The sequence below is a fragment of the Macaca thibetana genome, chromosome 8, assembly GCF_024542745.1.
Source record: "Macaca thibetana thibetana isolate TM-01 chromosome 8, ASM2454274v1, whole genome shotgun sequence".
Lineage (NCBI taxonomy): Eukaryota > Metazoa > Chordata > Mammalia > Primates > Cercopithecidae > Macaca > Macaca thibetana.
In genome coordinates, this window is record NC_065585.1 from 102,576,355 (window position 1) to 102,600,346 (window position 23,992).

Sequence of the window (23,992 nt, forward strand, 5' to 3'; positions counted from 1 at the left end):
AGGCAGGAGATTCATTTACTTGAATCCAGGAGGCAGAGATTGCAGTGAGCTGAGATTGCGCCACTGCACTCCAGCCTGGCAACAAGGTGAGACTCCCTCCCCAGGCTCCCTCCCTCAAAAAAAATATATATTTATATATACAAAGAAAGCACTAATATGCACTAACTAAAAAGTATTTGTTGCTTTGGATATTGGTTGATTATTTAGTATCTACTTAGAACATGTGGATAACTACTTGAAATATGATTTTTGCTTTGCTATTTAACATGGTTAACAGTAAAATGTGTAAATGAATAATAATGCTTTAGACTGGATTTCAAAATGTACTATATATGTAGCATGAATAGAACAATACACAGACCTTCCATTTGGATACTTGATATGACAGAGATAATTAACTGTCCTCGAAAAGATTTGTACCCTACCTCCTAGAGTACAGAATTGTTGCTGACAAGTGTCTTCCCTATTAAAGACATCATTTCCTAGCCCTCCTTACAATTAGATGGATCATGATGCTAGTCTCACCCGTGGAATGTGAACAGAAGTGAAATGCATCGCTTTTAGGTCAGACTGTTTAAAAAGAAAATGTAAAACAGTTGAACAAAGAAACAAATTCATGGTGTATTCACACATTAGAATACTGTTCAATAGGAAGGAAAGAACTACTGATTCAGGCAAAACATGGATAAGTTTCAAAGCATTGTGTGCTAGGAGCCAAACACAAAAGAGCGCATATTGTATAATTCCATTTGTTTGGAGTCCAGTAATAGACAAAACTAGTCTATGGTGAGAAAAATAAGGAAGTAGTTGCCTGCGGGGAATGGTGGGTTGACTACACATGAGCACTAGGCAACATTTTAGGTAAAAAAAAAAAAAAAAAAAGTTGGCATGTTGTTCTGAATGGTTATTACACAGGTGTAACAATTGTCAAAACTCATTGAACTCAACACTTAAGATCCAAGCATTTGTGTGCGCATGTGTAAATTACATTTTAATGAAACCAGATGTGCCTTCTCGACTCTTTCTTTCCCCATCCTCTAACTCAGTGGTTCTCAACCAGAGGCAATTTTGTCTCCCAGGAGACATTTGGCAGTAGTAGGAGGCATTTTTGATTGGTGTGCTTCTGGTGTCTACTTAGTAGTGGTTAGTGATGCTTCTCAACATCCTACAATGGCACACAATGGCCCTCCACAACAAAGCATCATGTGTTCTGAAATACCAGTGATGCTCAGATTGGGAAACTGTTGTAGCTGAATGCGGTATGGACCCGCAAGATGGAAACATTTTGCCACCAGCACAGGATGCTACATGAACAAGAAAAAAATGTATACTGTGTTAAGGTACTGAAGTATTAAAGTTTGTTTGTTTCAGTAGTTAGCATCACTTTAACTAATATATCAGACTTTAAAACCTTGATGCTAAGAATAATATTTATGAGGAAATGTGAGTGAAATTTATCTCAAGTTTTAATATCAACCAAAGCTATGCTTCCTCTAAACCGTTATTGTAATTTTATCTTAAGGACATTGTCAGTTTTCTAACTTAATGTGTTTCTCTCCTTGTTTCAAATCACAGAGAGTAATTCTTAGGCAGCAGTTAACTCTCCAGAAACATATGATTTGCGTTTCTGCATGCTCCCCTTGTCTTTAATATTTTTCTATCCTTATTTTCCTAGCACTAATCCCATAACTACCTATTTTTACTTTTGGTATTTTGTTATTTTTAAAAGACTAGCTCATATTCTTTGCATAAAAATTCAGCTTATAAAAAATAAATAAAATATTATTCAAATACTTAACATTCTTTTATTTTAGGTTTTGAATTAATAATGGCTTTTGTATCTCAGACCTTGAAGGAATTTTTATCTTGTCTTAACCTCTTAAGATCGAGAGAGAGAAAATGTTCATAGTGATAGTTCATGAAATTGTTTCATTTATAAAATAGAAGGTGTTCTCTACTGTATATAAAAGTTCTATACTTTATACACGGATTATAACTTGTTCATCACTAATTGGACACACCTTTTGAATTATTCTTCTGATAAGGAAATGGGATTCATGCCACTCTATGGCCGACATTCTTGGTTGCCTACTCAATATCCACCCTCTTCTCCTTTTTCCTTCTGGCAGATCTCCAATTCTGTTCAAGTATCCACTCATTTCAGCTAATCTATAAGCTTCACAGGAGAAATACATCCACTTAGCCCTATGGGTGGCATTGTGGTTGGATTAAGCTGTGGCCTTTGCCTCCTTGTCAGTCACTGGTTTAATCCACGGATCAGTGGTGCTATTCTGGCTACTGAAATGCAGAAGTCAGCTGAGGTGGGGAGTGGGAGTTCCAGGAATGATTTTCCTCAACCTTAAAAATAGACACGAGGAAAGATGATTGTTCAGTTGCTTGTGGACACTGTTGTATCTGCCTGAGATGATGAGAACTCTGGCAGCCATCACAGGGTTATATGGAAAGTTAGCCAGAGGCACAAACCAGGCAGGCCAAAGGTAGCAGCCAAAGAGATAAAAAAGAACCTGAGTGTTTGTTAGATTTCCAAACCACTAACAAAAAGGACTCTGGAGCTAAACTCCCTCTTTGTTGTGTGAGAAAATAATTTCCTCAAGCCAGTTGATTTAGGGTTTTCTTGTTCTTGTACTTGAAAGCATCCTTCCAAAATATCTTCTTGTACCTCTCCGATGACTTAGGGTGGTTTTAACATTTACAATGTTCCTATATGTGGCCAGTATGAAATCCAGGCTTATGAACTAGAGGTTGTGAGACCTTTACCTCAGTCAAACTATGCTCTAAGAAGCGGAACACATTAGCCAAAGCCCCCAAGACAGTTGGTGAAGTTCTTCTGTGAAGAGCCAGAAAGTATTTTAGACTCTGCCGCCCATATTGTTTCTGTTGCCACTCCTCAACTCTGCTGTTATAGTACAAAAGCAGCCATTGAGAATACATAAGTGAGTGAGCATGGCTGTGTGCCAATAAAACTATATTGACAAAAAGCAGGCAGTGGGCCAGGTTTGGGTTGTGGGTTTGCTGACTATGGTTTGGTGGTGCGGTTTGCTGACTTCTGACGTAAATTACATTCAATCCAACTATAGATAATCAAGTTTGATGGGAACGCGGAACAGCTAACTATGAGATCACTTAACTGGCTCCATTTTCGCTCCTTTTTCTTGCATTATCTGCTCTCTGGTACAATAACCACTTTGCAGTAAGGCGGTGGAAAGGCCAAAATCAGCAGAGAGAAAATTGAGAACAAGAGATTTACATCATAGACATTCTACTTAATCAGTTACTGAATAACCAATGGTTGGCTACACTCCTTTGAAACTATTTGTCTAGAAAAGCCCATGATCTTGATGCCACCAAATGAATGAGAAAAATGCATTTGAACCAAGTTTGCTCCAATCTGTCTGTTTTAACACAAAGTATCTTTGACCAAATAAAAAGGCAACATGTTCGGCCTTCAGAGTTTGCGTAAAGGCAGGTGCATCTGGGCAGTCTGTGCAAGGATGCTGTTCTAATTAGGGAAATAGAATAGTCTTTATTTCTGAAAGTGCCAGCCTGTCACATTTAGCCAGCATACTCTGAGATCTAATGAACCTCTGTCAAAAACAACAAGGGGTAATGGAAATCAGGTAAGATTGATTTAGGAAAATGCCAGTAATGAGTATCTGTTGAGAAATAAGTAAGATAGGAAAAGCAGAATGGAAATTGGAGTATCCTGGCTTAGCTGGTCCGATGATAAAAATTATGCAAATGTGCACAGCACATGTTTAGAATACTATTATTAATTTTACAAAGCCCATCTCTTATTTCTCATTCCCCTGTTTCTTTAAATGCAATGCTGTCTCTGAAAGTAGGCTGACGTGAAATCATGACTGTTTGTTTCTTTTTTTCTTTTTTTTGAGGCAGAGTCTCACTCTGTCACCAGGCTGGAGTGCAGTGGCACGATCTCAGCTCATTGCTACCTCTGCCTCCCAGGTTCAAGTGATTCTCCTGCCTCAGCCTCCTGGAAATCATGACTTTAAAGGAGATCTTTAGTGTACATAAGCCCCAGAGTGAAAGCATCCCAGCGAATCACTTGATTCCTCTGTGCCAGCTGCTGAGGATCCGCAAAGTGTGTGCATCTTAGATTAAGAATTTTGTTTTCAAGCAACCACTCTTTGAAGCCCATTCTAAATAGAAGTATACATGTTTCACACGAATATATGCCATCTCGAGACATTTCTACCCTGCATTTTAGTGGACTCTGATTAATACCAACACATACGAAAATGAAATAGAACAAAAGAAATCACCCCCGAGGAAGGCCCCTCAGGAAAGACGTTACATTAGCTTTGTTTCTAATTAGGTCCTTTCTGCCTTTTGGGGAATGGAGGAGACCTGAATCCCTCTACCTCTTTCATCTAGTTTTTTTGATTGCCACTTTCACTTTACAATTAATTGAAAAACCTCTGCTTTTAAGTTGATGCCAGATGACTTAGCAGGAATAAACACACTTACAGGTGTCTCAGGAAGCACAACTCTAATGCCCAGGAATTCTTGATGACTTCCCTCCTGATGGCACTTCCCGCAGTTTGCAACTAACTAGGCAGGCGTTCCATAGCAAAGTGGTTTACTTGCAAGTGATGTAGTGATGGAAAAGGAGTAATTTTAGCACTATTAGTGGGAAATACAGACAGGTTAAATGAGAAGTATAATACTGAGTTCTAATCCTTCAGTTAGTAAAAATATTCTGTAGGGAACGTGGGAAGCTAAAGGTATCATCCCAGCTAGGTCTGGAACCTTCTTTTAGCCTGGATCCCGCCTCCCTGTCCACTTCATCTCCTGCTCTGCATTTCTTTCCCTTTTCCAGATGGTGCCATCTCCTTTCTCATCTCCACATCTTACATAGGCTTGGTCAAGTCCTACGCATCCTTCAAGACTCAGTTCAAATCCTTCTTCCTCTGTGAAGGCCCCAGTGCTCTTAGGGAAAGTTATTGTCTCTTCTGCACTTCCCCTTGTCTACTATAGATCCCATCACAGTGTACTGAGGTTGACTGACCCAGTGATGTGTCATTCTCTGTCTTTCACCACAAGCTTCTGAAGATGGGAATTATTCATCATTGTCTCCTCAATGCCTGGCATATAGTAGATGATCAATACATATCTCTAAGTATGAGTAAGACCACTGAAAGGCTAGATGTCATCTTCAGACATTGTCCAATGATGTACTTATCTATAAAACAGGTTGAAACAAAATCAAACATCCTTTGCAAGGCTGTCAGAGCACACTACTGAGCAAAAGCCAATAAGCTCCAAATCTGACAGCTTAGAGGATGATTTCACATCTGGACTTCCTATGTGCCTGTGGTCCACCATAGAGACCACATCTGGCTTATCCAATGGTGTTGCCATCCCTTTCTCCCCATCCGATTTGGATTTTATTACCAAGTAAAGTACCAGAATTAGGTCCAACTACCCCTTGTGGTTCTTATCCCAGGGCTGCTTTGCTGGGCAGAGAACTGAAAACAATGAGAACATTGTGGAATGGCTTTTGTGCAGAGAAATCTAAGTGCAGAGGAAAGAGCAAGCCCAAATGACAAGAGAAAAAAAAAAAAAACAAAAAACAAAAAGCACGAAACCTAACATATTAAGCAGAGTTGCTTACCTGGATCTTTGGGGAAGAGCCTTAACTGGGAGCAAGTGAAGGGATGTGTACCAGGAAGACTTGGGGAGGCAATTTTGCACACAGGGACTCAGGAGGGTGGAACCAGGATGCATTTTCACATGTGGCGTTTCCAGGAAGTGGCAGCTCTCTGCTGGCTCTCACTACCCACACAGGGGCAGGGGCCACAGTCCCCCTCTCCACCAGCAGCACCTTTCTCCAAGACAAAGGGCAAAAATCTATCCCCTGGCCCTCCTCATTAGTCACCAGAGGACAAATGTATTGTGTTCCAGTGGTTGATTTATAAATATGTTACCTAGAGTATGAAACACTTTTCCCCCACAGGAATAATATAAAATCTGGTTAGATTCCTAACTGATCCACCAATCTTCCTTATTTTAGAATTCATTTAGAGAATTAAAAGAAACTTTTGGCTTTCTTTTAATTTAATTTTTTTTTCTTTTTTGAGACGTAATCTTGCTCTGTCACCCAGGCTGGAGTGCAGTGATGCGATCTCAGCTCACCACAACCTCTGTATCCTGATTCTCCTGCCTCAGCTTCCCCAGCAGCTGGGATTACAGGTGCCTGCCGACATGCCCAGCTAATTTTTGTATTTTTGATAGAGGTGGGGTTTCACCATGTTGGCCAGGCTGGTGTCAAACTCCTGACCTCAGGTGATCTGCCGACCTCGGCCTCCCAAAGTGCTGGGATTACAGGCGTGAGCCACCGTGCCCAGCCCTACCCAATCTTTATAGTATGATTTCTATTAGAAGGCATATTTTGGGCTCTAAATGTGGATGCTCATTCTCCTATCCCTCTCTGGCCTGCCTGAGGAGACTTCTAGGTCCTTGGTATTCACAAACAATGCTCTGGGGTTTACAGTTCTAAGCATTAGTTAGTTTCTCACTTTTAAAACAAGTGACACCTCTGTTACTGCATTGAGAAGACATTTTCACATCCTGTCTTCTCCCCAGGTGAAGACGCAATTCCGGTTACAATCAGGTGGGAAGAAATGTCATGGTCCCTGAGGGACGGGGCCTCACATGCTTTGGAAAACCTTTTCTTGTACATGAGCCATTCTTGTGATGAGAATTGGTATGTTGGTGATGCTGAGGACTAACTTCTGAGTATGTATGTGGACGCTCACAGGTGGAGATGTAAGTGAGCGCTTATCACCCGGTGTCTGATTCCACCTCTGTCTCCTTCCGCCGGTAGAGTTGGTAGAGTCACACCATTCCGGAGGTGCTTCGTGCAGCCTACTACAATCCCCGCAGGTTCCTCCTCCTGCCTGTGAGCAGGGAGGGTGTTTGTTGGTGGTGTATGTGCAGATTTTTCCTTTGGGATTTCATTAGTTTTATTTTTATGCATCAAAGATAAAAGAGCAGGAACATTAGACTTTTTGAGTAATGTGAATGTGACTTTATCATATTTGATGGCAATTTACTTAAGGACACACTTAGGGCTCTTTATAAAGAAATGCAGAGAGTCTACAAAAAAATCATTGCAAGCATAATAAAGCTGGGGAAGTGGCTTCAAGATGTGTGTGATCCAGTTGTATACAGTACTTATCTGGTTATAAATACAAATTCCCTTCCTACTAAGATGCTTCTAGCTAATCACTCTAAATTACAGTCACATGGCCTGGCTTCAAGACAAAGCTAAAAGGTGTCGGCAACCTCCACCCTCAGTGTCACCTTAAGGCTTAAAAATAGCTTTCTCATGACATTGACTACTCTGCCTCCGAGCCTCTGTTTCCCCCGCTTCCCTCCCTCCCACCTTACTCAGATTGTGCTAAAAGGAAACAGGGACTTCTAAAAGAGCCTACTGGGCTGGGCATGGTGGCTCATGCCTGTAATCCCAGCACTTTGGGAGGCTGAGGCGGGCAGATTACTTGGGGTCAGGAGTTCAAGACCAGCCTGGGTAACGTGGTGAAACCCTGTCTCTAGAGAAATATAAAAATTAGCCAGTCATGGTGATGGGCACCTGTAATCTCAGCCACTTGGGAGGCTGAGGCAGGAGAATTGCTTGAATCCAGAAGGCAGAGGTTGCAATGAGCCGAGATCATGCCATTGCACTCCAGCCTGGATGACAGAGCAAGACTCCATATCAAAAAAAAAAAAAAAAGATTCTACCCAGGCATGCTGATATTTTATCTGGCCTGTGATCTAGCTGGGCATTGATGCCACACTTCCTGTCTGCCTTGTCCTGTAACTCAAATGGACAGTTACAGCAAGGAGGAGGGCATAATGCAAGTCCTTCTGACCACAGACTAATACCTGTATTCATCCAGAGCCACCATAAAGAGTTCTAGAAAACTAGGTGTAGATTTTATTAAGTTGGGAACACTTACTCTGAATGGTCTGCTAATTCCCTTTACATTCATACTCAATAATAGTGCTGATTAATAAGATCTATAGGGACAACAATCACCTGAATGTAATTGCTTTTATTTAGATCATGAATCATGACCATGTTGATGTTTTCTTTTCTTTTTTTTTTTTTAAGTACAATTTCCATTTTATTTTTCTCCAGAGAAGAGTCTGTCTCAGTCTTTAAGGACTCAGCTCCTTACATGGGCTTTGGTGGGGGACGTGGGGCAGCACCCGCAGGTCTAAATCGGGGAGGGGGTGTTCGGTCCTTGTGGGCTTCACGAGATCGATTCCTGACTACTTTGCTGTGAATTGAACGACTCACACAGTAATGCAGCTTCACATACAGCTTGGGAAGCACATAGGCATCAAATACGCTCGCTTCAGAAATGTCCCTGACCTCTGCGGCCTCCACTATGTTTCGAATGACGAATTTCTTAATGGCCTTGTCCTTGGGCACGCATCGGGCACAGTTAGTGCAGCGAATAGGCTGCACATGGCCGCGGCCCTTTTTGGCACGACCGTTGTTCCTTCTTTTCTTTGTCATTTTGGACGTACGGACTGAAGAGAGGAGCCATGTTGATGTTTTCAAACAAATTTCTGAGACTACATAACATGCCCCAAAAGTTGATAGGAATGTTCAGCTGCAGACATTCATTATTACTTTGCAATTAGGGAGAAGCAAGTCCATTGTCGACCTAGGTTCATGGGAGGCAGAGAATTATGTAGATGATCGCTGGGTCCTACTGCAGAGATCACGGTGGAATTGTCTACAGATCTTAACATCCAGACAGAACTCACCTTGGGGAAGCATGGGCTGCTGAGGAGTGTGGGATCTGTGCCCTTTGCCTCCAGGGAGAGCAAGCACATTAAATGGCCTTGAGTGGGCCGGGCACGATGGCTCACACCTGTAATCCCAGCACTTTGGGAGGCTGAGGCGGGCAGATCACCTGAGGTCAGGAGTTGAAGACCAGCCTGTCCAACATGGTGAAACCCCATCTCTACCTAAAAAAATACAAAAATTAGCAGGGTGTAGTGGTGGGCACCTGTAGCCTCTGCTGCTCTGTAGCCTGAGGCACGAGAATTGCTTGAACCCAGGAGGCAGAGGTTGCAGTGTGTTGAGATTGCACCACCGCACTCCATCCTGGGTGGCAGAGTGAGACTGTCTCAAAAAAAAAGGAAAAAAAAAAAGGCCTTGAGTGCCTTCTCCATAACTTGCTGCCTGTCAGTCACGGTTGTTGAGTACTTCTCCCTGCTTTCTCTAACTTGCTTTCATTAAAGTCTTTTATTTTATTTATTTATTTATTTTTTGGGACAGAATCTCGCTGTGCACTGTGTCACCGGGGCTGGAGTGCAGTGGCGCGATCTTGGCTCACTGCTACCTCCGACTCCAAGTAGCTGGGACTACAGACGCCTGCCACCATGCCTGGGTAATTTTTTTTGTATTTTTAGTAGAGACAGGGTTTCACTATGTTGGCCAGGCTGGTCTTGAACTCCTGACCTCGTGATTCGCCCGCCTTGGCCTCCCAAAGTGCTGGGGTTACAGGCATGAGCCATCACACCTGGCCTCAAAGTCTTAACAACTCATATGTCAACTTGTTAATTACCAAAAGAGAGAGAAGAAAACATCAGTTTGCGGTAATGCATCTAGAGGGAGCCCTCAGGCTGATTTCTAGGCCCCACCCGGTTCTCCTCTGAGTGAGCAGTATTTTGAAGTTGCCTCCAAGAGTTGGACTTGATCATTTAGTTTCCTCTCATTTCTAAGAATTCCTGAGATTCCAGGTCAGTGCCACAGGGGAACCTTGGGAAGTGTATGTATGCCAGAAATTTAGAGGAAGAATGTCATCAGAAATTGGAACTTGAATCCACAAGAGTATGAGAGATAATTGCTTCCACTTCAGAAGTCATTATCTTGTGCCCCCAGAAGCCATGTCTGTAGAGCTGGCATGAGAACTATGGTTTAGATGGGCTGTTTGCACATTTTACTTTGTGCTACAAATTTGTTGCTTGCTTTTCTCTCTGTGGGTGTCTCTGTGTCACTGTCATGGAGAGGAACTGGATGAGGGAAGGAAGAAGGAGGCTGGGTGTGCAGGTAATTGTGCAGTAGCTGTTCTCCAGAGAATCCTACCCAACGGTCATGGGGTGATTTCTGTTTTTCCTCCACCTTTGCCCAGACTGTCTTTCTACTGTTGCCTTTGGATAGACTGGAACTCAAAAAAAAAAAAAAAAAAATCTTAACTGCGGTTTCCTAAATCATTTGACACTCCAGTCATCCTGTAAGTATTGTTATAAGGAGTTTCCCCCAGAATAAACTGGCTTACTTTTATCTTCAAGAATGGGATCAGTAAGCTTGGCTAGCTTGTCCAGTTCGTTTGGGCCCAAAGTAGATTTCTTTCTCTAACCCAGGTCTACCTAAGAGGATGCTGGGGTCTGAGTAGAGCCAGCCTAGCCTCCACGGCAGGCTGGTGACACTGCTGACGCAGACTGGTCACTGCCCTGTGGATTGCTTTATTTTTAGGGCAGAATTGCTACCAGTTATGAAGTGCAGGATGCTGTGTTAGTTAATTAACAGCTATTTATAAGTGGCTATCTATATGAGGTTCTAATCCAGAAGTTGGCAGGAAGGAGTAAATGAGAACTGAAAAACAAAATGCTAAATGCAATGTGGTATCCTGGATTGGATCCTAGAACAGAAAAAGAACATTAGTGGAAAACCTAGTGAAATCTGTGTAAAGTCTGGAGTTTTGGTAATAGTAAGGTATTAAAGTTAATCTCTCAGTTTTGATGAATGTATCATAGTTATGTAAGATGTTAACAGGAGGGGAAACAGAGAACAGTATATGGGAGCTTACTGTACTTTCTGTAAACTTAAAATTATTCATAATTAAAAATTTATTAAAAATAAAAGGAAACACCATCCAGAGTCACAATAACTTTAGTAGAGTAAGTCTCTATTGACAGATTCTTTGAAGTTTTAAGTTTTTACTGAATGCTTTATTTTGTTTTTATTTAGTTATGATTTTAAATTAATTTTGTTGTTGTTTTTTTAGAGACAGAGTCTTGCTCTGTCATCCAGGCTGGAGTGCAGTGGTACAATTATAGCTCACTGCAACATTGAACTCCTGGGTTCAAGGGATCCTCTCACCTCAGCCTACCCAGTAGCTGGGACTACAGGCGTGCACCACCACACCCGGCAAATTATTTTTTATTTTTATTTTGTGGAGATGGAGTATCACTGTGTTGCCAAGGTTGGTCTCAAACTCCTGGCCTCGAGCAATCATCCTGCCTGGACCTCCCAAAGTGCTGGGATTACAGGCGTGAGTCACTGTACCCTGCCTGAATGCTTTATTTTGAATATTTTGTATTAGAAGATATTTCTTGGTGGAACTAACACAGAAAAGCTAATAAATATGTGATTTGTTTTGAACTTTTTGTACAATCTATATCAGAGACCAACTACTTATTAAATGGTGAGTGGGAATCTCAGAATACCTTCCGTCTGGGTCCCTCAAATTGGGACTTAAGGGCCTTCAGTGTGTGCAAGGTTTAATAAGCGAAAGGATGATTTCACCCTACTGGGAAAAGATGGTATTACTGAGCAATCAAAGATAAAATTACAGGATTATAGATGAGATACAACATGTTACAGCTCTTCTCCTTGTTAAAATCAAGTGCTCAGAACTTTTCACAGGAGGACAGAGTTTTATATCCAGAGAGATTAAGTTTCCAGTGACACAATTTCACAGTGATAGGTATGCTAGCAGTCCAGGGAACAGGAGCACAAAAGGCAGGTCCACGTGATCCCCACGGGCTTCCTGGAGAAATTGCTAATGACAAAGCTCCAGCTCAGTCTGACCAGCTAGCAAAGTAAAAGGGCCTAGGTCAGTGTTGATATCTCAAGGACACTTGCTTTTAGAAACCTCCATGGAGCACAGAGTAGTAATGAAGATCTCCTGCTAGAGGATGAGACATTTGGACCCTAACCCAACTGACTCTCTCTTACTTATTTTTATTTATTTTTGAGACAGTCTCGTTCTGTGGCCCAGGCCAGCGTGCAGTGAGTGGCGTGATCTCAGTTCACCACAACCTCTGCTTCCCGGGTTCAAGCGATTCTCCTGCCTCAGCCTTCCAAGTAGCTGGGATTACAGGCATGCACCATCACACCCAGCTAATTTTTGTATTTTTAGTAGAGACAGGGTTTCACCATCTTGGCCAGGCTGGTCTCGCTTGTACTCCTGACCTCAGGTGATCTGCCTGCCTCGGCCTCCCAAAGTGCTGGGATTACAGGCATGAGCCACTGCACCTGGCCCAAACTGACTACCTTAAGTAAAGGGAGGAAGAGTCTAAGGAAACACCTCTTGCAGTGGATTTTGTGGCATTCTTTAGCATGGGGCCAACTCTCTTGCAGGGCTTGATCCCTTCCCCATATTTCTGTTGCAGCAGGTCTGGCAAGGGGCCCTGGGCATTTGCATTTCCAGCAAGCTCTCAGGTGATGCTGATGCTACAGATCCGGGTACCACATTTTGAGAATCCAGACTTTCTTTTCTGAGTATCATGAATCCAGTTGAGATTTGAAATCTTTTTCCCCTATAAAGCCCTCCATTAAATTTGCATCTTTTCTTAAGGTCCAATCTTTTTCTTTTCCTCCACGCTGTAGTGATAAAGATAGAAGTGGAAACTGGAGGACAAGTGTCTGTCTCTGATTGGCTTCTCTGCAGAACTGAGGACCTGAGGTAGCACTTGGGGTGATAAAGATATAAAACCACAGGCGCTTGTAGGCTTGGGCAGAAAACATTCATCTTGATGCCTTAGCAGTGTTTTTCCGTGACTTGGAGGGCCCGGCTGTTGTCAGAGTTGCAGCTTGTTTGGAGTCCACATGGCATGTAAGCGGACCCACAGGGGAACCTGCTGAACAAAGGGACCCGGATTAGTGAGGTCCCTTCCATAGCTAGAGCCATCTCTCTGGATCTGCCCCATTCATGGCTGGGCTTCCTCCCAAAGAGCAAAAGGGGATCTTATCTCATAAAGCACACACTCTCCCCTTTTATCTGTTAACCCTATAAAACTGTGGGATGAGGGGTTTACTTTTCTGAATAATTATTTTTCAAAACTTGATTTCTTTTTTAAAAGTAGAAAAGTATCACCTACTGTGGAATGTTCAGACAATTCATAAAGGACAAAGAAAAAAATTGCATAATCAGATAATATCACCGTTTTAATATTTAGAGGTTTGCCTTTCAGGTTTTGTTTTTACTCTTGCTCTTGCTCTTTCACACATGTGCAAATCTTCTTCTTTCTGGGTATTATGTAGATCATGGCTGTTGTTGCCTCTGTATGGCTTTGCCTTTCACTCTGGGTACCAGCTATGTCTTTATAATCAGCTACAAGGCCCTGTTTGATAGTCATTATTTCCCTATCACTGCCTAAGCTCATCGCCTCTTACTCCCTCTGCTCCCGTTTGGCTGGTTTCCTTTGCTAATCTGTGCACACGCTGCTCACCTCATGCTCAAGGCCTCTCTACTCACTGTTCCTTCTACTTGGAATGCTGTTCCCCAGTTCCTCACTTCTTTCTGGTCTTTATTCAAAAGTCCCTTCCATAACGAGACCTTCTTGGACCCCTTTAACATTTAACATACTTTTTATTTATTCATTTTTTTGAGACGGAGTCTCCCTCTGTTGCCAGGCTGGAGTGCAGTGGAGCGATCTCGGCTCACTGCAACCTCTGCCTCCTGAGTTCAAGCGATTCTCCTGCCTCAGCCTCCCAAGTAGCTGGGATTACAGGTGCACGCCACCACGCCTGGCTCATTTTTGTATTTTTAGTAGAGATGGGGTTTCACCATGTTGGCCAGAATGGTCTCGATATCCTGACCTCATGATCACCCACCTTGGCCTCCCATAGTGCTGGGATTACAGGCGTGAGCCACTGCGCCCCGCCTATTTCACACACTTCTTCCCATAAACTTCTTTCATTTCTTTCCTCCTTAGAAAGCATGGCTAACTAACATAATATGTATTCTACATTTTACTTACTTGTCTTAACTATGGTCAGCTTCTCCAGCTAGAATATAAACTCCATGACAAAGGGCATCACTGGGTTGCTTTCTGCACTGTCCCCAGGCCAGTGCCTGATGCAGGGTTGATACCCCCATAAAAATCTGCTTTAAGATGTCAAATGAATGAGCTTAACAATACATCATAAATTATATTCCATATTCCATGACATATTTTTCTATATCGAGATTTTTAATAGCATCAATTTTTCCCATTGTATCAATATATGACTATACCATAGTTAATTAAACATGAATTTAATAATATACCACAATTTGTTCAAATGTTATCCTCTATTAACTTCAGTATTGTAAGGTTTTGCTTATTTTGCTGTTATAATCGGCACCTTAGCAATCAACCTTGTATGTATTTGCTCAAATCCTGATAATTTCCTAGAATAAATTTTCAGAAATTAACCATCTGGGTCAAGAAGAATATCTCTTTAAGGTGTTTGATCTACATTCTCAAATCACTACGCAAAAGGCTGTTTCTCTAAGCAGGGATTTCTAATGCTGATTTCTTTGCACCTTTGACAATACTAGACATTATTTTTCAAAAATATTCCAATTTTTATGAGTAAAAAGTGGTAACTCATTAAATAATTTTATGTTCCTTAGGTTACTGGTAAGATTGATCTTTTTTATATTTTTAAAAATTGGATACGTGTACTTCTTTTCTTTTCTTTTTTTGTTTTTTGTTTTTGAGATGGAGTTTCGCTTTTGTTGCCCAGGCTGGAGTGCAGTGGTGGGATCTTGGCTCACTGCAGCCTCTACTTCCTGGGTTCAAGTGATTCTCCTGCCTCAACCTCTCAAGTAGCTGGGATTACAGACTCCTGCCACCACACCTGGCAAATTTTTGTTTTTAGTAGATGCCGGGTTTCACCATTGGTGTCAGGCTGATCTTGAACTCCTGACTGCAAGTGACCCATCTGCCTCCGCCTCCCAAAGTGCTGGGATTACAGGCATGAGCCACTGCGCCTGGCATGGATATGTATATTTCTTTTTATCCATTCTTAGTGTATGTCCTTTGCTTAACTGGTGGGGGGTTTATTAGCTTTCTTTTAATGCTTTGCAAGTGTCCTTTATATAGATAAGAATTTAAAAACATGTATGGTTAATATTCTTTGCCATTTGCTTTTAAATATCTTCATGTTGTTTTTTTTCTACCATTACCTTGATCTTGACTTTGTGTTGTTTCCTGATATACAGAACATTTATATGGAATAGGATATGCATATATTTTATGTTTTGAACTGTTTTCAATGTAACGCTTAAAAAGTTTAACTCATCCTAAGACCGTATGAGCATTTCTATTTATTTCTCCTAGTTACATTATGGTTTCATTATTTTCCCCAAATTGTTATTCAGTCCTCCAATTCCACTTATTGAATAATGTCCTTTTCCTCCCTGACTTGACATTTCCTTTATTACATACTAATTTGAATGTGTTATTTCGTTGTTTTGGCTCTGACTATTTTATTAACCTGTGCCTTTCTGTAGGAAAAACCTACTTTAAAAATTATTAGAGTTTTATAATGTGTTTTTCATATTTCAGACTACAAACTGCTTCTCATTTTTGATTTCCAAAATTATCTTAATTATTTAGCATCCGTATTTTTCTTGAAGAAGAAATTCAGAATCATTTTTTTCCAAGCTCCAATGTTTAAACTTGCATCAGTTTCGCAAATACATTTGGGAAGAAATTACTGCTGTTGGCTAATTCAATTAGCAAATTATGTAGTCCCTTTCTTTAGTGCCATTATGAGATATGATCTGATATGCACTGCTCCTGGGACAATTCCCAGTTTCTGGAAGCTCTTCATCTAGCAAAGCTCTGTTCCTCCAGGTGCCGTCTTTTCCTGCTCCTTCCTACCTCATTTCCAAACATTAGGAGACAGGGCCTTTGATGAAAACCATGATTTCAGGATATGGTGCTATTGGAGCTTCCCTGTCTTCCCATGAAGCCTGTCTGTTTGTGGGTAAGGAGGGGAGTTGCATTCACCAGCATGCAATGTACTGACTGCCTTTCCCATCCTGACTGCTAAGTAGGCATGGATGTCACAGAATGGATGTAGAACGATGGCGAAACAATGTGTGTTCTATTATTGACGTGATAGCATGTGCTAAAGAAAGAACGGAAACAACGGAAGCCCATGGTACAGGATAACTGGTCAGCGATTTTACTGGTACAAATCTGAGTCTGGGGGACACAGTGAAGATATCCTCAGAGTCTTATTTTTGTTTCAGAGGTTTCCCTTTTATGAGACACAACCCTGGGTCAGTCGGTTTTTAACAAAAACAGTAGTTAATTCTTATATATAGTTTTTGCTTTCTAGGTTAAGCATCATTCTAAGTACTTTCCACATATAAACTCATTTAATTCTCACGACTGTCTTATGTGAGAAATCCTATTATGATTCAGGTTTATTGCTTATCTCAGTTGAACTCCTTATGCCTTACAGCAGGTAGAAATTCACTTTAGATTTTGGCATCAGGTGGTCTATCAAATTAATTTTTAGTGTGCGCTTCATCCTTTTCTATCTTCGTTCATATTTAAAAGTTATAGTTAGGGAGACACCTATGGCTGCTAACCAGGTATATTTTAAACTCGAATTCATCTTTTATAAACCTTTTATTAGAAAATAAAACCCATACACAAAATTTAGAAAGCAGATGTATCCCTTAATGAGTCCTAAGGCAAACACTATTATAACCACTACCCACGTTGTGAAATAGATCTTTGCCAATCATTTCAGAAGCTTTTCCCATTGTCTCCTCCCAAGGTTGGCCCTCTCTTTTCCACCGAAGTAACCACTATCCTGACTTTTCCAGAATCACTTCCTTGAGTTTTTGTATAATTTTATCACTAATGTACCCCTCTAATGACTATAGTTTAATCTTGCCCAATTTTTAAAATCTTGACATACTTTTTACATCTATTTTAGTCTGCAGGTTTCTTCTCCATCTCTTATTCTTTACAATTTACCTATAAAAGAACCTGGGGTCCCTTGACCTAAAGAGTTTTCTAAAGTATAGGTTTTGCTGACTGTGTACTTGTGATCCCCATTCAACACTTTCCTCTGTCCTTTCCATTCTCTGAAAATTGGCAGATAGATCCAGAGACTTGATTGGATTTGGGGTTGATACATTTGGCAAGACTATAAATGGTGCTGCGTTCTTTCATTAAGAGGCACATGATATCTGGTTGTCTCTCTTTTTATGATGTTAGCAGCTGTTGATGCCCAATGCCTAGATCCATTAATTCATTGGAGGTTGCAAAACTGTTTTCTTCTACTTTTTTCATTGGTTAATTGGAATAATTTTAGAACAAGATATTTTCCTCATTTATTGTTTGACACTCTGTGCTACAATTCTTTTAGGAAAAGCCGAAAAGATGCCTCATTCTTTTCTTTTATCAAGTGTCTAATTAAAGAACTGGTTGCCTATCATTCTACAAAGGTGAACAAACAGGTTTTTAGGAAATATTACTATGAATTCATGTATTTGGAGCTATTTGAAAAGTCTTTTCTGGGCACAGTGGCTCATGCCTGTAATCCCAGGACTTTGGGAAGCCAAGGTGGGTGGATCACGAGATCAAGAGATCGAGACCATCCTAGCCAACATGGTGAAACCCCGTCTCTACTAAAAATACAAAAAAAAATTATCTGGGCATGGTGGCACGTGCCTGTAATCCCAGCTACTCAGGAGGCTGAGGCAGGAGAATCGCTTGAACCTGGGAGGTGGAGGTTGCAGCAAGCTGAGATCACGCCACTGCACTCCAGCCTGGCAGCAGAGTGAGACTCCATCTCAAAACAAGAGAAAAGTCTTGATCCTTTTAAAGATCCAATTGTCTCATTTGCTTCAAGGTTGCCTTTGAGTCCTTGTGTCGTGACTGTAGTAGTCATTCCTAGCTTTCTTGTTGTCTAGCACGGCAAGATATTCCAGGATCATGTGGCACCCTTCCTAGAATTAGGATTTTTTTTTTCCCCCACAAAAAGCTGGGTTTCTTTTTGTGGCAATGGCACTTCAAGATTGCTATGGTTTTTGAGGGCTAGGGAGGTTTTGTAGAGTTTGTCATTGTTTTTTAAGGTCTCTTTACTGGTTAGAATTAAGAAATATATATGTTTATATGATATCTCAAGGGTTTATATTAACACTTCCAATTCAAATCACAGTTACAGGATTTGATACTCACCTGTATTCCAACTGCTCACTCTTTTTCTACATTGAGTATGTTGGTTCACAGAGATGCAGGAAACGATGAATTAGAATATTCTGTAATTATTGACATAATAATAGTGCACATATCCTGTGAATAACAATATTGATGCTACAGCACCAGTATAATTAACTGAGAAATTAAATCTTTTTATTGCAGCACATGCTTTCCCCAGTGTCTCTCCATCTTTAAATATGCTATATCTATAGTATCTGAGTTTACAGCCATTATACATTGTACTTTATCCCTATTGGTTCTATTTATCTTAAATATATCTATTTATATATCTATGTGTATATATCTCAGACTACCATCTTTTTTTTTTTTTTTTTTTGAGACTGGGTCTCACACTGTCACCCAGGCTGGAGTGCAATGGCACGAGCTCGACTCACTGCAAACTCCACCTCTGGGGTTCACGTGGTTCTCCTGCCTCAGCCTTCCCAGTAGCTGGGATTACAGGCAGGCACCACCACACCCAGGTAATTTTTTGTATTTTTAGTAGAGACAGAGCTTCACTGTGTTGACCAGATTGGTCTCAACTCCTGACTTCATGATCCGCCAGCTTCAGCCTCCCAGACTGCTGGGATTACAGGCGTGAGCCATCACGCCTGGCCCAACTACCACCAATTCTTTTTTGTTGTTGTTGTTTTTTGAGATGGAGTCTCACTCTGTCGCCCAGGCTGAAGTGCAGTGGTGTGATCTCCGCTCACTGCAAGCTCCACCCCGGGTTCATGCCATTCTCCTGCCTCAGCCTTCTGAGTGCTACAGGTTCCCGCCACCATGCCCAGCTAATTTTTTTGTATTTTTAGTAGAGACAGGGTTTCACCGTGTTTGCCAAGATGGTCTCGATCTCCTGACCTCGTGATCCGCCCACCTCGGCCTCCCAAAGTGCTGGGATTACAGGCATGAGCCACCACGCCTGGCTGCCACCAATTCTTATATCAATGTCTCCATAGTCATTTTGGTTATTAAAATCAATCTCACATTGTAGTAGGCACATCCAAGACAGCTCATGAGAATAAGCTTCCCTGAGTTCTTGCCTGTTTTCTCACTGGGCCCTTTATACTTAAATGTCAGCTTTGCTGGATATACAAAATTTGTCACACATTATTTTACAAATCTAAAATATGTTACATCATTTGTTTTTGAAATGAAACATTGCAGTTGAAATGTCTGATGATAATCTAATTTTGTTTTCCTTCCATCTTTTTCTTAAAGGCTCAGGTAATTTAAAAATATCTTTCTATAAGGTTTAGTAATTTTACTGGAAAATTTTTTTTGTGTTGGTTGTTTTGGGTTGACATTTAGGGGTATACGTGAGGCTCTTTCAATACAGTTGGAGCTCCACATTCATGGGCTCCACATCCATGGATTCAACCAACTGCAGGTCAAAAATATTTGATAAAATGAAATAAAAATAACAATACAACAGTAAAAATAATATAAATAAAAGATACAGTATAACTATTAGCATAGCATTTAAATTCTTTAGGTACTATAAGTAATGCAGGGATGATTTAAAGTCTACAGGAGGATGGGTGTAGGTTATATGCAAACACTGACATTTTCTTTCAAAGACTTGAGCATTTGCAGACCTTGACAACTGTAGGGGGTCCTGGAACCAATTTCTCATGGATACTGAAGGATGACTGCATATACTTCCTTTAATTTTAATTGTAGGAGAGTTTTCTCAATTTATAGTTTGTTTTGTTTTGGTTTGTTTGCTGGGATTATGCCTGTAATCCCAGCACTTTGGGAGGCTGAGGTGGGTGGATCACCTGAGGTTGAGAGCTCGAGACCAGCCTGGCCAACATGGTGAAAACCCATCTCTACTAAAAGTACAAAAATTAGTTGACATGGTGGTGGGCATCTGTGATCCCAGCTACTCGGGTGGCTGAGGCAGAAGAATCACTTGAACCTGGGTGGCAGAGGTTGCAGTGAGCCGAGATCATGCCACTCACTGCCCTCCAGAATGGGTGACAGAGCAAGATTCACTCTCTCAAAAACAAAACAAAAATCAAGATTGCTTTCCTAACTTAACAGAGCTTCTTTTAGAGAGAGAGAGAGAGAGAGAAAGAGTGTGTGTGTATGTGTGTGTGTAGTATAGTGTAGTGTTTAAGAAGAGAATGATTTGTTTACTGAAGTGTATTAACTCCACTCTCCCCCACATTTCTCTGAACCTTCTCTTTGCTTTGTCTCCTTCATTTTTGTCCTCAGTTTTAATTCTACTCTCAGCAGTTTCTCCTCAGTATGAAGCCGTGGCCTGAAAAAAGTTGTGGTGGGTTGTATGGAAAATTTGCAGGTCTAGGCTGTGTCTGCCCCTCCAGGCTCTCCACAGATCTCTCTTACAATCTGCTGTGGGGATGGGACATGTGCTCCTGATGCCAGCTGCTGTTCTCACACAGGGCGCCAGGCTTTCTGTGGATACCTCCTGCTATTGAGTGTTCCTCTGGCTCCAGGTCCAGCAGAGCTCTCATTGCTCACTCTATTTCCCTGCACAGATGCTGATAGCATGCAGATTTTGTGCTATTACTGGTTTATTTCCATTCGCTTATGCTTTGAGGTTGATGAGAACAACCTTGTCACCTAGTTTTGTAATAAATATTGTCTGTGGGTTTTTTATTTGCCATTCTAGTTCTATTTTTATTTGGGAATTTAGAGAGATTAAAAAAACGATACCACTGCTGCCAACATTTTCCGAGAACTCTCATTTTATTTTGTATGTACATAGTTTTCATCAATCAACAGATATTTATTAAATGGTCTATGGCAGGTCCTATTATAGACACCAACGATATAGCTATGAACAAAACAGAGTTTCTACCCTCAAGACATATAATAGGAAAATAATGGTATTGATCATATACACCACCAAATAAGTGAGAAAACATCAAATATAAGTAAATTTCAAGAAGTAAATGAAAGGAGATAATATGTATCTATTCTTTTAAACCATTTGATTACATATACACACACACACTTTATATACACACATATACATATTATATATGTATATATACACACATATACATATTATATATATGTATATATACACACATATACATATTATATATATGTATATATACACACATATACATATTATATATATGTATATATACACACATATGTACATACACACAAAGATATTTGACTTACATACAAATATTTTTGAATAGTATTTTCTGGATTACAAAGCGTGTTTCCATATAATGCATTCTTTTATCTTTTTATGAATAGGCAGATAAGGTAGATTTTACTCCCCATGTGACAGAGGAGGAATCTCATGTTTAATAATTGTAAGTGACATCCAATACACTTGTAGCCAAAGCTTCATCAAGTATATTTTGAATCTGAATCTGCTTTTTTAAAAGTTAATATTCTATTTTTTAATACCACATTACATAAAACACTGTGCTGGGGGTTAGAGATGACACCTTTTCGGCCCAAATAATGAAGTTTCAATTAGAGACAGTAAGATATATGCTTAGTGCTGTCAGGTGCAGGGAGTGGCGGGGCAGGCCTGAAAGAAGTTCCGTGCGAGTGAGGAAGCATCAGCTGTCTTCGCGGTGGGATGTCCCGGGGAAGCCTAATGAAGGAGATTGTATCTGAGTGGCCCGTGCATATAGAGAGACGGGGCATTTCTAGTTAGAATGCACCAAGTGAACAAAGACAGGTAGGCATATCCTTAACGTAGCTGGAGGAGAGTGGGAGTTCAATCGACTGTTTAGTTTTTCTTCATACACTCATCATTCAATGAGTTTTTAAGTTACTATGTGCCAGGGCAGAGATAGAAAGATAGATAGGGAAGGAGGTTAGTCTAGTGGGGGAGACGCTCCCCACCTGATTTGAAAGTGAGATCTTTCCGTGGGACTGAATCTTCACTCACCTGCAGCATGGGACAGAAACAGGCAGCCGGGGGAGGAGGAGCAGAGGATTTTAGTGCTGAGATTCTGAGCCATTTTCTTGGCAGCCTGCTTGGTGTTCCTAACCTTGAAAAAAATCAATTTGCTTGGAGCATATTATGTCTGAAAAGCACCCGTGGGGGAAAAGACTAGAAAAGTGTGTTGAGCGTTAGATGTTAGCGGAATTTAAATGTCATGATAAGGAATTTATTTTGGGGTAGTAAAGCATGGTTGACAGTTTTTGACAAGACTGACCTAAGATGCCAGCACATCCATGAATTCGGCCAAAAGTTCAAAAATCAGTTCCACCACTCTCTGAAAAGATGACTGACATATTGAAGAATTTATTTAAACCCCCTGAGCTTCATTTTCTTGATCTGTTAAAAATGGGAATTTATGTATTTATTTTGTATTTGTATTATGTATTTATTTTATTATGTATTTATCCACTGACACCTTATTTATTCATTCATTTTTAAGGTTAACTGATATTTAATAATTACTCAGTTCTGGTCGAGCTCCGTGGCTCAAGCCCGTAATCCCAGCACTTTGGGAGGCCAAGGTGGTGGATCACGGGGTCAGGAGATCGAGACTATCCTGCCTAACACAGTGAAACCCCGTCTTTACTAAAAAATACAAAGAATTAGTCAGACACGGTGGCACACGCCTGTAGTCCCAGCTACTTGGGAGGCTGAGGCAAGACAATGGTGTGAACCCAGGAGGCGGAGGTTGCAGTGAGCCGAGATCACACCACTGTCGCCTGGGCAACAGAGCGAAACTCTGTCTCAAAAAAACCCAACAATAAATAAATAAATAAATAAATAAATAAATACTCTGTTCTGGAGCTATATGGTCAAATGTAGTAGCTACTCACTCAAAGGAGCTATTGAACAATTGTAATGCAGATAGTCTGAATTGAGATGTGCTATCAGTGTGAAATATACACTTGATTTGGAAGTCTTAGTATGAGAAAAAGAACATAAAATACCTCATTAATAATTTTTATGTTGAATACATCCTGAAAGGAAAGAAGAAATAAGTTTAAGAGAGCTATTGTACAGCATGGTGACTATAGTTAATGGTGATACATTATATTATTGAAAAATTCCAAGAGAGTTGGTGTTAAGTGCTCCTGCCACAAAAATTATAGCTATGTAAGGCAATACACATGTTAATTAGCTAGATTTAACTATTCCACAATGTAGATGTGCTTCAAATGCATAGAATTTTATCTTTCAATTAAAAAATAAATTTGAAAAAATGTTTTTTGAAATTAATTTCATGGTTCTCTTTTTCAAAAATATGTCATTTAGAATATTTAAATGTAGCCTCTTTTACAGCTTGTACTGTATTTCTATTGGACGATGCTTCTCTAGATACTGGGTGTACAATATTGAATAGTGGTCAGAGACAAATAGTAAATAAGCACGTTTAAATATCAAAGTCATCTAATTCTAGACTGTGAAATAAGTGCTGTGATCTTCCCAACTGCTTCTCATCCCACCTTTGCTCTCTCCGGCCCCTCTATTGATTTGCGGCATTTTCCTAGCTACTTCTCTTGGTTAGTGGGGCTTCTCTAACTTACACAGTTGTCCTCTCTTAGGAACTCTGGCTAATTTTTCCCTTTTGGGGTCTTGCAATTACTGTGACCATCTGTTTAAATATTTCTTCAGTGACTAAAAAACAAACTAAAGTCATCCAAATTCTGAAGGCAAACAGAATTCTTCATCCCTCTTCAGTAGAAATCTTCATTCTCTCTTTCCTTTATTGTCAAAATGACCATTTCCCCCAATACTATGGAA

At 40.6% G+C, this 23,992-nt stretch overlaps 2 protein-coding genes across 4 annotated transcripts in view; one reads left to right on the plus strand and one right to left on the minus strand.

The window, feature by feature from the left end:
• The window catches only part of ZMAT4 (zinc finger matrin-type 4), a 374,780-nt gene that overhangs the window by 176,047 nt on the left and 174,741 nt on the right, over positions 1-23,992 (plus strand). The window lies entirely within an intron of this gene.
• Positions 8,123-8,594, minus strand: LOC126960783 (40S ribosomal protein S26-like). Its single transcript, XM_050800456.1, has one exon. The coding sequence runs from the start codon at positions 8,564-8,566 to the stop codon at positions 8,219-8,221; it is 348 nt and encodes a 115-aa protein (XP_050656413.1). The 5' UTR covers positions 8,567-8,594; the 3' UTR covers positions 8,123-8,218.